Source organism: Cokeromyces recurvatus (genome assembly GCF_025118155.1).
Source record: "Cokeromyces recurvatus strain NRRL 2243 chromosome Unknown BX663scaffold_27, whole genome shotgun sequence".
NCBI lineage: Eukaryota > Fungi > Mucoromycota > Mucoromycetes > Mucorales > Mucoraceae > Cokeromyces > Cokeromyces recurvatus.
In genome coordinates, this window is record NW_026251413.1 from 19121 (window position 1) to 31710 (window position 12590).

Sequence of the window (12590 nt, forward strand, 5' to 3'; positions counted from 1 at the left end):
TTTTTTTTTTTTTTTTTTTTTTTTGGGAGGAGGAGGAAAATTTAGTTCTTTTTTTTGATAAAAATAAGATTATAGTTAAAATAAGCTTCATCATTTCGACGTCAATCAAATTCCTCATTTATTTTTATCAAGAGACTGGGATTAAACATGAATGCATGATGTTAGACTTAATAAATACTACTAGAATTACTGACATGTTTATTAAAGTTGGATAGAGAAAGAAAAAAAAAGTATATAAGGAACTTATCTTTTTGCTTTCCTCTTTTTTTTTCACTTTATTATCTCGTAATAATTAAAAATAAAAATGAACTCTCACTCGATTCCTTCTGGCCCTTTCTTTATTGTTTCTAAGGTAATTTAGATAAAAGTAAATAGAATTCATTATACATTATGATGTAACTAATAATGTATATGTTAGTTTAACAGACGTGTCCTTGACGTTGAAGGTGCTTCTGTAAAAGACAAAGCAAAAATCTGTGTTTGGAAACAAAAGGATAATAGCGATAACGAAAATCAATTATGGGAATATAGAAATGGCAATTTTGTCAATCTTCATAGTGGCAAAGTCCTTGACATTAAAGGTGACAAAGTCAAGTCTGATGGTATAGTCATTCTAGCTACGTATGCATGTTTATAGGATATACTCTAAACTTTTTTTTTATTAGTTAAACTTATTCAAAATGAAAAGGCCACATCTGATGAAAAGGAAGTTGAAAAGCAACGTTGGATGATTGATTATGAAGGTTATATCCATAATGCTGCTGATCCTAACTTGGTCGTTGATATTCGTGGAGCTGAAGATGAAGATGGTGCCGAAGTTATCTTGTATGAAAAGCGTAGTGGTGCTGTTGCTGCTAATCAACAATGGGAACTTGTTCCTCGTCGTTAAAAATTTATATTATCTATTGTAAATAAATGCATATACTTTTATGAAAAGTTATTTTCGAGCTTCTTAAAAAGGCTGTAGTCTAGATCAGAGACGTCCTTAGAAAAAAAAAACTAGAAAACTAAATGTACAGCATAAAGGATGTTGTAAAATATAAGGACATATATAAACGAAGGTTAAATATAAAACATGATTAAATCATTAATAATAAAAGCTTCCACGTTGAATGGCTAATAAAGAACTAATCAGGTTACCAAATATACCTTTTTTAACATTTAAAAAAAAGATAGTTTATATTTGCTGTAATATATAAAGCAATGAGTTTACTGACTCAAAGTTGAGTAAGGAAGCACTCAAACCGAATTGATCTATTTAAAGTTCTCGTATTGATTCCTCTGTTTTTTTTCTTTGCGGTTTTCTATATTCCTAAGACAGATTCGATATATCAAAGTTTTGAAGATTTCTCACTTGCATTTAAAATAATTAAAAAGACTTTATATTTGTTTATTTTTTATATTATTTTTCTAATATTACATATGAAACTAAGCAGCAGCATTACCACCAGTGCTATTACTTATCTTTTCTGGTGCTGCAATTTTACCATAGATTCTCCAAATATCTTCGGGATCAGAAATAGTCTTTTGGAAAATAACATACTCTAATACATTATGAATCTTGTTAGGGTCACCACCAATTAGTTTATTCTTTTTGTCATAAACTGCCATAGATTGCTTTGTAAACATTTTTACTGTTACTTGACCAATGGAAAAGCCATGCTTACTAAGACCTGTAGTACCTAAACAACGTACGCAAACAATCTTAGGTTGTTCTACATCACCGTGATATCTCCATTCCCAATGAGCATTATTACGATGCTTTAATTGATTTTTTAAGTTCTAAAACACATGTATTAATCATACATACTAACAGGCAAATAATAATAATAAAACTTACAGAATACATAGAATCTAAACATACTTCTTCCAATATTGCACGATCACCCCTATTGAAATATGAATAAAAAAAATATATATTTATCCAGAATTAACTTGTCGGCTTACCTTGCGAATGCATCGTTCATATCTTTATAAGTTTCTATTGCTTCAGAAAGAAACTTGCGAGAATTCCATTTTTCATATAAAGATTTATGTTTAATCAAGCCCACACTAACATTACAAATACTTGATCAAAAAAAAAAAAAAATTATTTTATATGCCAATACTTTACCTTAATAGGTTTTGTACACTATTTTTTAAATTTCTCCACTTAGTTAAACGCCATTTGGTAAAATCAGTGAACATGGAAGGTGTTTGTTCGGGTGGAACATAGTTAGCTATTGTATTATAGAATTAATTTGTTTTGTATTGAATAAACGATGGAATACATACGAATACAATCATTATTTACCAAATACACCATGATCACGTAAAAGGATCTGTTTATCCTGATGAGTAACATAGGTACGTTTAGGTAATTGAGAAAAAATAATTCTTGAAACAGCAAAAGGCTGTTGATGAACTGAGCCAGTTATCAAGACACCAAGGGGTCGTTTAAGGATGAAAGGCCTTACAGTCGCCATTATGTTATTGTATGAATATGTGGAGTAAGAGGAAAGATAAATATGTTCCTGTTAAAAAAATAATATTCAAAATAGCCCGGGGTAGTAAGCTATTTTATTTGACAGTTTGAAAACAGTCACAGTATGTAAATTACCTTCTAATTGCTGTTCAACAACAATTTTTTTTTTGTCTGCATATTTTTTTTTAATTATTCTGTTTCTTGCACCATGTTCAAAAAATCTTCTCGTGCAAGAAACATTCGTAGAAGAATAGAGACCACGGATGATGAACCAGCCGAGGTTGAACAAGGTATTTTAAAAGTTATAAAGACCTATTCAATCTAATATAGTTGTTTAGAAGAAACCGTAAAAAAGACAATTACATCAACAGAAAAAAAAAAGAAAACAAATAAAAAGACATTAAATGCATTAAGTTTCGAGGATGAAATAGGCGATGTAGAAGAATTTCAAATTAAAAAGTCAAAAGCAAGTAGAAAATTTAAATTAAAACCTACAGAGTAAGTTGTGGTATTATTTTGAAGCATCAAGTTTAACAATTTTTTCCTATTTAGTGAATTAACTGAAGAAATGGAGGTTGATAAACCAATTTCGAGCTATGATGCTGATACATTAAAAAAGCTTCGTGAAGGTACACCAAGTTTACCCATATCAGTTATTTCGACACTACAGCAAGATGATTCTTTATTACATGAAAAATTTCCTGCTACAATGAATGCGACTATTCCAGGCGTTGGTATTCCCGATGCAAGTGCTATACTTGCAGCAAAAAAAAGAGAGAACAATTACGGAAGGGAATCAGCATTGTAGAAAGCGATGATGGATTTATTCCTTTAGATGCAGATGCAGATATTAATGATGTAGGAAGAAAAAAAAAATATGCAAACGTATACTTTTTTTTTTGTACTAATATTCTTAATTAGAAAGCTGGATCTAGACTAGTACGAGAGGAGGACGATTTTAATGATGATGGCGAAGCAGGTTATAAGAAATCATAATAAAAATGATTATAATATATATTAACTAACTTGACTTTTCTTTTTAGAATTTGAACAATATGTAGGTGATAAGTTAACATTTAATAAAGGGTCAGTAAAGAATCAAGAAAAAGAACATTTAGAGGGAGTTCGAGAGATGATTGAAGAAGCAGAAGATGATGATGAACGCTCAGAAGATTTAGAGAGATGGGAAGAAAATATGATGAGATTTGGTGGTGCAAAAAGTCTACCTATTGAACACGATCCATTTGCGGCTCCAACTAATTATCGACCAGCACAAAGTAATAAAAAATTTGTATTTCGATTAGAGCTCTTTATTAACTAATATTTATTTACGTTAGTTCCTGAGGAATCTACTTTGCCTAGTCTATCTGATGTAATGAAATATTTAGATTTATCTACAGACGAGGTAGCACAGTCAATGCAACAATATGAATCGAATTTAGCAGATTCATTAAAAACAATTGAAAATTTGAACAACACTGAATTAGATTTAACTAAAGAAATCGAAAGAAGCAGTAATCGGTACAATTATTTCCAAGAATTGACACAATTTGTGAATGATTTAGGAGATTTCTTAGATTCTAAATTTCCCGAGTTAGAAAAAATCGAAGCAGATGTACACGACATTTTATTTACCAAAACTGAAGTGATTTTAGAACGTAGATGGCAAAATAATTTAGATGACTTGTGTACATTCGCAAATGTTGATATATCACAATTAAATAAGGAAGAGGAAGAGGAAGAGGATGAATTTGGAAGAGTAAAAGAACTACGTAATTCAGAAACTGCACGTAATCGAAGAAAATCAGAACGACAACAACGTATTAAACAGCAATTAGAACACATATCAGAATTAGAAAGAGAAGATGCTATTAAAGAAGAGGGTTTATGGTCAGACGATGAGATGAGTGAAGAATATTTAAATCAAAGAGAAACAAAACTAGAATATATCCAAACTACTGGCGTTGAAGAAATGATGGCTAATGTGAATGAAGATTTTAGAACACTGCGTGCTGTTAAAGATAAATTTGAAGCATGGAAAACAGAGTATTATGATGATTATCAAAAGGCATATGGAAGTTTAAGCTTACCAGGAGCATTTGAGTTTTATATTAGAACTGAATTAGTTTCATGGGACCCATTTTCTGTAAGTAGTAACGTAATGTTTATATTTGAGTCTATTTATAATACAAATTATGTAGGACTCGATGGAACTTGATAGTATGCAATGGCATAATATTCTGTCTGAATATGGTGTTTCAATAGAACATGATGATCCTGATGTTGAAATGCTTAATAAAGTAGTACAAAAGGTCATTATTAAGAAGGTTAAAAAAATGATAGATACCCTCGATGCAGCCTCATCAAAGCAAATGAGATATGCGTCTCAGATATTGGAACAAATTTCTTATTACGTTGACATAAACGAGAAGGCATATCAGGTATAGTTAGTGAAAAAATAAAATACTTTGACAAACTATGTCTAAATAATTTATTCATATAGGAATTGACTATGGAAGTTATGAAGACCTTAGAGAGTCAAATAACTCGATTTGTAGACATAATTGGAACAGCTGTGCTCAAAACTGATCTAGATGCTGAAAGTATAGACACCAAACATCGTTTCTTCTGGGCACATTGTAAATATCTCAAGACATTAAAAATATTGCGAAGACAGTTACCAAAAGAAAGACTAACCCAATTAGGCAATATTATTATGGACAGAATTCTTACGCCTATTCTTAAACCAGAATTATATTCTACAGATCTTCACCTTCAAAATGAAGCATTATTACTTTTGTCACATTTACAAAAATAATAAATTTTATATACATCTTTATTCCCAACGTCTATTTCTTCTATTTCTTGAAGGATGATGAATAATTTGTCCCGTTTTTTTCTGTAGCTCTGCTAAACCATCTTTTGCTTCTAATCTAATGTGTATAATAGAGTTTTGTCTTTTTTGTATTTCTATATCTTTTTCCTATTCATAAAATTAGTAAAGGAATAAATAAATAAATAAAAAAAAAAGCATCGAAAAATTTAGTTTTACCATATCTTCAGGTATAACATCATCTATTAAAGTTATTGTTTCTGTAGTAGGTTTTAAAATAATTTGGTTTTGTAATACTGCTTGTGCTTCTAATGCCATAGACATTGCACGTATAATCATGGCACCTAATCCATGGATCGTTACTGTTTTATAGCTAAATAAGAATAAATACAGGTAAATATGTATATATGCAAATGGGATCAATTATGTTTCTATTTACTTTTCTTTCAACATTAATCTTCTTACACGTTTAATGATTGCCTGTGTTTTACTCTTTTTCGAAATATAAATGTCTGTAGGAACGGTTGCCGGTCTTTGTGGTACACGCTTATGAATAGACCCTAATGATGATAAAATAAATAAATAAATAAATAATGATTGCTTTTTATTCCAATTACAAGTCCTTACCTTGGACTGGGGATCTTTTTCCTTTAATTACACTTGACATGATTAATATTTAATTATAAAAAGAAATAATTAGGAATGTCAAGAAAAAGTTTTTTTTTTTAAAAAAATAAATAAATATATGACGGTTTTTTTTTCATTTGAATATGAATAGAAACAGTATGCATTAAACACAGCTTTAAAAAACACTTCATCAAACATTTCCTGTATTATTTAGTCTTTATTTTATTACACAGATATAAGCTTATACACATATCAAAAAAAGTTTATTTACTTTTAGTTAGTTTATTAAGCTTCAACAGGTTCAGCAACAGGGGCAGGTCTGAAGTCTTGAGCAGAGGGTTCTTCAATAGTGACATCTTCCTTAGGTTCGAGGATAGTGACGATATCAGGAAGAGTTTGCTTAGGACCGTTACGACCAGTAGGATCGCTATCCAACATAATCTTAACCTTAATACCCAAAACACCTTGACGCAAATCAACGTGACGAACAGCAGTGGTGATGAAGTCACGGGCAGGGTTACCAGAGTGGATCATGAAGCCATCAGCGAACTTCATAGCCTTGGCACGGGCAGCACGAACCTTACCAGAGACAACAACTTCACAACCCTTGGCACCAGATTCCATAACGAAACGGACAACACCATAACAGGCACTAAATTAAACATTGACATGTTTGTTAATCATGATCATTGTCTCAAAAATTCATCTCTTAAAAAGAAAACTCCTCTTGCTCCTAATATTATATACACATATTGTTTTTTTTAAAAAACTTACCGACGGACAGCCAAACCGTTGAGAAGCTTGAACTTGACAGATTCACATTGAGCAATGGCACAGAGACCACGGTTTTGAACACGTTCAGCATAAAGTTCAACAGCGTTTTCGGGGAACTTGAAACGCTTTTGAACAAGAGTGGTCAATTCACGAATACGGCGACCCTTTTCACCAAGAACGTTTTGTGTGTGAGTAGCACGGATGATGATTCTACAAACATTTGAAAATTAGCATTATTTTTTTTTGACTCATAAGTTGAATTATGCTTACTCTGTACGGGCAGGAGTAACACGGACTTCAACACCAGCATAACCATCTTCAGCAAGTTCACGGGTGAAGAATTCGTTTAATTCAGCGTAGAAAACACCGTCAGCGACCTATATAAAATGTTGTCAATTGACTTTGTTGCATGTGTGGACATGTTGTATAAAGTTTCAACTTACGAACTATAATTTTTTTTGGATAAAAGATGTTAGTCTATCATTCAACGATAACAGATGTTTATTTTTTTTAATGTATACCTTTCTCTTCTTGGAGATTTGAGCAGCCATGGTCATATATGTGGATACGTTAAAAAAGGAAGGATGGATAGGATTCCAGTTAAATTCAACTAGATGTCAGCCCTCTCTGCTCTTTCATTACTTCGAATCCAAAAATGGTAATTTACGAGTCCGGCGTACTTTAGTCCGGATCGGTATATCAAATTTGACTTGACTTTTTTTTTTTTTTTTTTTTTTAAGTTTGCCATACTACGCTTTAATAATTTTCGCTCTATTCATTACCAGAAAAAAATAAAGTGACATGCTTAGTGTACATAAATCAATGAAATTATAGAATAGCTGCAGTTATTAAATGACTAAAGCAAATTTGGCATATATGTTAACTATAGAATACTTGTAATAACATTTTATATCTAGTCTATATTCATGTACATATACGTGTACATATACGTCATACATACACTATTTTATGAAAAATACATACTTGATTACAATAAATATCATATTTCAAAATATGTTTTTTAATGCATACAAAAGAAGTATAAGCTTATAGTGTTGATTTTCATTCACTCATTCATATTCAAGTTACATATTATTATATAAAATAATTTGGCTGTAAAAGACTTTATTATTTTATACAAACGATTAAGAATAATATTTTGTTGCATTGATCAAAATAGCATAGCATAGCACACAAGTAGCATTATTCATCTCATAGAGAATTGTGCGGTTCCTTAAAAACAAGCCACGAAAGTATTTGACGGACATATGAAAAACCGTCACATTATAACCTCTGGCTGCTGAGGAGTGGGAGAGAGGTAGGATGGAATGAATGATAACAAAAGATTAAGCATCCAAACTATAGATCCTTCTTTTAAATCGTTAATATGGGTAATGTATATACATGACATTCATCCATCCATTATCTAACTAATCCCTTTATTTTTTTTCCCTTAAAATAAACAGCTGTTGGCAAGAATAAGTAAGCTTTTTTTTGTTTTATTTTTTTTCCAATGAGTTAAGGTAATTAACCTTTATATTTTTTTTTATTAGGCGTCTTTCTAAGGGAAAGAAGGGTTTGAAGAAGAAGGTGTAAGTATTTTTATTTTATTTTTTGTCGTAATTGTAGTTGAAAAAAAAAGAGGTGAATAGAATCAAATTGGCACATTCAAAGTTAATTTTTCAACAAATGAGGGGAAACCATTAATATTAATAATTTATCAATAAGCATCGAGATTTATTTCTATTCAAGATATTAAATTAATCAACATTAAATTTATAAGAAAAACCAGCAGAAATAGTGGATGAAATTTCTAGATGGAATGATAGAATTGCTTTCAATTTAACTGCCAATCGATATGACATCACTTTTTTTTTTCAACTACATGCAGAAAAAGAAAGCTAGTTTTCTGAACTTTTTTTATATAGCGTTGACCCCTTCACCCGTAAGGACTGGTATGATATCAAGGCTCCCTCTATGTTCGAAGTCCGTCAAGTTGGTAAGACTCTTGTCAACCGTACTCAAGGTCTTCGTAATGCCAACGATTCCCTTCAAGGTCGTGTTATCGAAATGTCTCTTGGTGATCTCTCCAAGGATGAATCTCGTGCCTTCCGTAAGATCCAATTGAAGGTTGATGAAATCCAAGGTAAGAACTGTCTCACCAACTTCTACCGCATGGATATGACCACCGACAAGCTCCGTTCCATGGTCAAGAAATGGCAAACTCTTATTGAGGCTTTCGTTGACATCAAGACCACTGATGGTTACCTCGTTCGTCTCTTTGCTATCTCTTTCACTGCTCGTCGTCGTAACCAAATCAAGAAGACTACTTATGCTCAATCATCTCAAATCCGTCAAATCCGTAAGAAGATGTTTGAAATCATGACTGAGGAAGCTACTGCTTGTGATCTTAAGGAACTCGTTACTAAGGTTACCTCCTCTGCTTCTCAATCTGCTCAAGATGCTATTGCTGTTCGCATTGAGAAGGCTTGTCAAGGTATCTACCCCCTTCAAAACACTTACATTCGTAAGGTCAAGATCCTCAAGGCTCCCAAGTTTGATGTCTCTGCTCTCTTGGCTCTTCACGGTGGTGCCGCTGCTGCTGGTGAAGATGTTGGTTCCAAGGCCACTAAGGATTTCGTTGAACCTCCTATTTTGGCCTCTGTTTAAATTTTATATTATAATAATAATAAAAAAAGTATCGCTTGTTCTCTGGCCTTAAATATACTATTTTTATTTTATTTTCAACTAAAGTGAGATATAATGAATGGATGTAGAAAACCAAATAAAGCCTGATAGATGATAATTCCATTCATAATGTATATGATAGGTAGAAGATATCTATTTGCATATAATAAATATGATTACAAGAAAAAAAGAAAAAAAAATTAATAAAAACATTATTCTCTCCTCTCCTTTCCCTTTTTATACCTTAATTCTAACGATTCAGGTGAACTCCCGATAGTTACTAGGTAAATCAAAGCGAGTAATACAGGTGCATCTTGAATTATAGTTATGATGGATAAACGATAATAATGAGTCCATCCTATAAGTAAATCTTTACAACAGACAATAACAGAAGGTACATAATACGGTAAAATTGAGATGAAAAAGATAAGGCATGATTGCCTATACTTGTATAGGTTTTGTAAGGAGGGCATATCAGGTTGCAATGTACAAGATATACGTGCAGAACAAGTGAAGAAAAGCCAAACCAACAAGTAACCTATAAAGACGAGAGCAGAAGGTAAGAAGGCGAGTAAACCTATTACAATTGATAAATGACATAAAAAGTAATAATATTTAGTGGACAGGTGTGTGATGTTCGGAGAAGGACAACGGAAGAGACATAAAGGTAATAGACTTAATAGAAATACAAGTGATGAAGTAACCAACCAAAGGAAAGCTGTTAGTCCAATACTCAAGCCAAAGGCCAAGATAAGTAAACCAGTTAATAACCAGTCATCACTTCCAAGTAATATATCTTTTAATACAGAATAGTTACTAGACAATGAATAATAGTAATGAATGATAGATACTATAAAGAGTAATATCACAAATCGCAAGAATGAGCCTGATACACAATTGACGAGAGCTTCAGGGAATGCAATAAAATCCTCTAAAATGTACAAGCATATGTAAAATTTATAAAATAATAATAATAATAAAAAAAAAAGACTTACGCTTTCCATTCATAACATAGGAATAAAGTTGAGTTAAAAGTATGATTGATGTTGAAATCCACAGAAATTGAGCTAAAATAGCACCATAGCGAAGTACACAACGTCCTAATGTTCCATACCAATCAAAGCTTAATTCAACATGCAACGTTTGATTGTCTACAAAGAATTGAAGTGATAATCCTTCTTCTTTATCAATGCCATTTTCTTGATGAAAAGTGATTCTATCAGATAGACCACTTTCAAGGCCACGATAATATTTAATTTCTTGTTGGTGGTGGACCCTTTGCTGCATCATTGGCTTAAAGAACTCTGTATCGTCTGACTTGATGGAAGTTATGTGCAAATCAAATGCAAATAATGAATTATGTATATGAAGAAAATTGTGAAGCGAGTAAAAAGAATCTACATCAAAGGATAAACCACCATTCCAGATAATATCTATATACAAATATACATATACACATACAAGATCAATATTAAACTATAGAATCCGTGATTTATTGTAATTACCCCAGACACTTTGAGTATATTGTATAGACTGACTAAAAATAGCATATGCTTTTATAAAAGGTGTTTCGTCTGTATTCACAATTTGACAATGCTTTATTACAGCCAAATGGCTATAATCCTCACCACTATCTACTGTTAATAACCTATAAGGCTTTGCTTCGATAAGATTCTCTGCAGTGGCTGAAGGTAATACTGTAACATGAGGTGTTGTCTGTTGGCAATGAAAGTCATTACTATTATTCATTGGTTTTTTGCAGAATGCAATAGACCAACACCTATCATATGCCTTATCGATGTTAGTTAAAAATTGCCATTTCTGAGTATTTGGTAAAATAAGATGTTTTCCTTCTTCATCAAACAAGACATACTCGTTTAGAGTGTTTGCTTCTCTAAATTCATTTAAAGTCATGATACTATTGTCTTTTATATATGTGTATATAATAAAATAAGCAATATTAGTATCCTTTTTTTTTTCTTATTGTTTTGAATATGCATATTATTTACATTGACTTTGACTTTCGATTGTAGCATACTGTCCGCCTTCTAATAAATGATATTTTAACATCCCCATTCGGTCATCTAGAGTCGTCAGGTCAGCAATATCTAACAGAGTAGTTGCTAAAAGACGCACTAATTGGTTACACCATAAAATGGCCATATGATCGACTCCTGTCCAAACACCTGGAATTGAAGTTGTATAGGTTGTAAAGCCATGTTTCGTAGGTATGATCGAGGCCGTATTGACACCATCTGAATGTATGATGTTATCAAGTGAACCACCCGCGATTGAGATAACAATAACATCCCTTAGGGACGCCTTATAATGATCATCCGATCTCCAATAACGTGTTAAATCTTTATAGACTTTATAGATAGTGGCATCTAAAAGCAAAGGGGCACTTAAATGAGGTGTAGCAAGTGTTAAGATAGTCCTAACACTATTTGGAACGTAATTTGGTAACATGAACATGGTACGTGCAATTAGACCACCCATAGAATGACCAATTATAATGACAGAAGAAGTATGAGTGTCATAAAGTGAAAGAATACGTTCAACTACAGAATTCATATATTCTGCTTGATCTAACAGCGTTTGACCACTTAGAGCAGATAATTCTTCATTTAAATCCACTATTTTTTTTTTTTTTTTTTCGAAACATATTTATTTATTTATTTGAATAATCTGGCTCTTCTCATGTCTAGCCTTACCAGTAAAAAAATCTATCTTTTGCTTTTTCCTTGCTGTAGTTGAAGCTAAAGATCTAATTTGTTTATAACTTCCAGCTTGTCCTGGTATAAATAATGCAGGTACACCATACAACTTTATAAATAATAATAATAATTAATTTTTTTTTTGACAGTTATAATAACACTTATTATTTACTTTGTCAGGATCATCGAGATAACCTTCTCTATAAAGGTATAATGTATATTTCTTTGAAAAACTTGAACTAGGTGAATCTATTTTGATAAATGTCGGATATGAATAAGTCATGGCGCAATTCTGCATGTCTTGTCTTTGTAAAGGAGAAATGACAGATGATAGAGTTGGTAAATGAAATAAAAATGAATCAAACATGACAAACAACACAAGTGATGTCAACGTGATCAATAAACCAATCACTAAATTCATCCACACTCTATCATGTTTTGGATAATTCATATTGTGTAAATCCTAGGAACATAAAAAAAAAGGAAA

At 31.7% G+C, this 12590-nt stretch overlaps 8 protein-coding genes across 8 annotated transcripts; 3 read left to right on the plus strand and 5 right to left on the minus strand.

The window, feature by feature from the left end:
• Window positions 1-277: 277 nt before the first annotated feature.
• Window positions 278-1097, plus strand: BX663DRAFT_519539 (ricin B lectin domain-containing protein). Its single transcript, XM_051529006.1, has 3 exons — window positions 278-352; window positions 419-602; window positions 666-1097. The coding sequence occupies exons 1-3, from the start codon at window positions 305-307 to the stop codon at window positions 887-889; spliced, it is 456 nt and encodes a 151-aa protein (XP_051379780.1). The 5' UTR covers window positions 278-304; the 3' UTR covers window positions 890-1097.
• A 262-nt stretch (window positions 1098-1359) lies between these two features.
• BX663DRAFT_519540 (uncharacterized protein) lies at window positions 1360-2506 on the minus strand. The gene is made up of 5 exons (XM_051529007.1): window positions 2294-2506; window positions 2114-2219; window positions 1948-2052; window positions 1841-1889; window positions 1360-1782 (listed from the first exon to the last, which is right to left on the minus strand). Exons 1-5 carry the CDS (start codon window positions 2463-2465, stop codon window positions 1429-1431), a joined length of 786 nt encoding a protein of 261 aa, XP_051379781.1. The 5' UTR covers window positions 2466-2506; the 3' UTR covers window positions 1360-1428.
• A 166-nt stretch (window positions 2507-2672) lies between these two features.
• BX663DRAFT_532610 (nineteen complex-related protein 2-domain-containing protein) lies at window positions 2673-5282 on the plus strand (the record flags this gene model as incomplete). Its single annotated transcript, XM_051530473.1, has 9 exons — window positions 2673-2754; window positions 2803-2962; window positions 3017-3213; window positions 3243-3322; window positions 3386-3443; window positions 3508-3741; window positions 3802-4610; window positions 4666-4905; window positions 4968-5282. The coding sequence occupies 9 exons, from the start codon at window positions 2673-2675 to the stop codon at window positions 5280-5282; spliced, it is 2175 nt and encodes a 724-aa protein (XP_051379782.1).
• Window positions 5283-5374: 92 nt separating this feature from the next.
• Window positions 5375-5964, minus strand: BX663DRAFT_488801 (uncharacterized protein; the record flags this gene model as incomplete). Its single annotated transcript, XM_051524842.1, has 4 exons — window positions 5375-5392; window positions 5517-5670; window positions 5737-5857; window positions 5925-5964. The coding sequence occupies 4 exons, from the start codon at window positions 5962-5964 to the stop codon at window positions 5375-5377; spliced, it is 333 nt and encodes a 110-aa protein (XP_051379783.1).
• Window positions 5965-6209: 245 nt separating this feature from the next.
• Window positions 6210-7249, minus strand: BX663DRAFT_488802 (40S ribosomal protein S3; the record flags this gene model as incomplete). Its single annotated transcript, XM_051524843.1, has 5 exons — window positions 6210-6576; window positions 6699-6908; window positions 6969-7075; window positions 7142-7144; window positions 7220-7249. The coding sequence occupies 5 exons, from the start codon at window positions 7247-7249 to the stop codon at window positions 6210-6212; spliced, it is 717 nt and encodes a 238-aa protein (XP_051379784.1).
• Window positions 7250-7312: 63 nt separating this feature from the next.
• BX663DRAFT_563518 (40S ribosomal protein S1) lies at window positions 7313-9418 on the plus strand (the record flags this gene model as incomplete). Its single annotated transcript, XM_051532012.1, has 2 exons — window positions 7313-7356; window positions 8627-9418. The coding sequence occupies 2 exons, from the start codon at window positions 7313-7315 to the stop codon at window positions 9366-9368; spliced, it is 786 nt and encodes a 261-aa protein (XP_051379785.1). The 3' UTR covers window positions 9369-9418.
• BX663DRAFT_519556 (uncharacterized protein) lies at window positions 9334-10914 on the minus strand (the record flags this gene model as incomplete). Its single annotated transcript, XM_051529008.1, has 3 exons — window positions 10382-10914; window positions 9630-10317; window positions 9334-9539 (listed from the first exon to the last, which is right to left on the minus strand). Coding segments are annotated over exons 1-3 (1076 nt in total), but the record flags the coding sequence as incomplete, so codon positions are not given.
• BX663DRAFT_440421 (PGAP1-like protein-domain-containing protein) lies at window positions 10863-12386 on the minus strand (the record flags this gene model as incomplete). The annotated part of the gene is made up of 4 exons (XM_051523396.1): window positions 10863-11236; window positions 11402-12022; window positions 12101-12212; window positions 12276-12386. 4 exons carry the CDS (start codon window positions 12384-12386, stop codon window positions 10863-10865), a joined length of 1218 nt encoding a protein of 405 aa, XP_051379787.1.
• Between the last annotated feature and the right edge of the window lie 204 nt (window positions 12387-12590).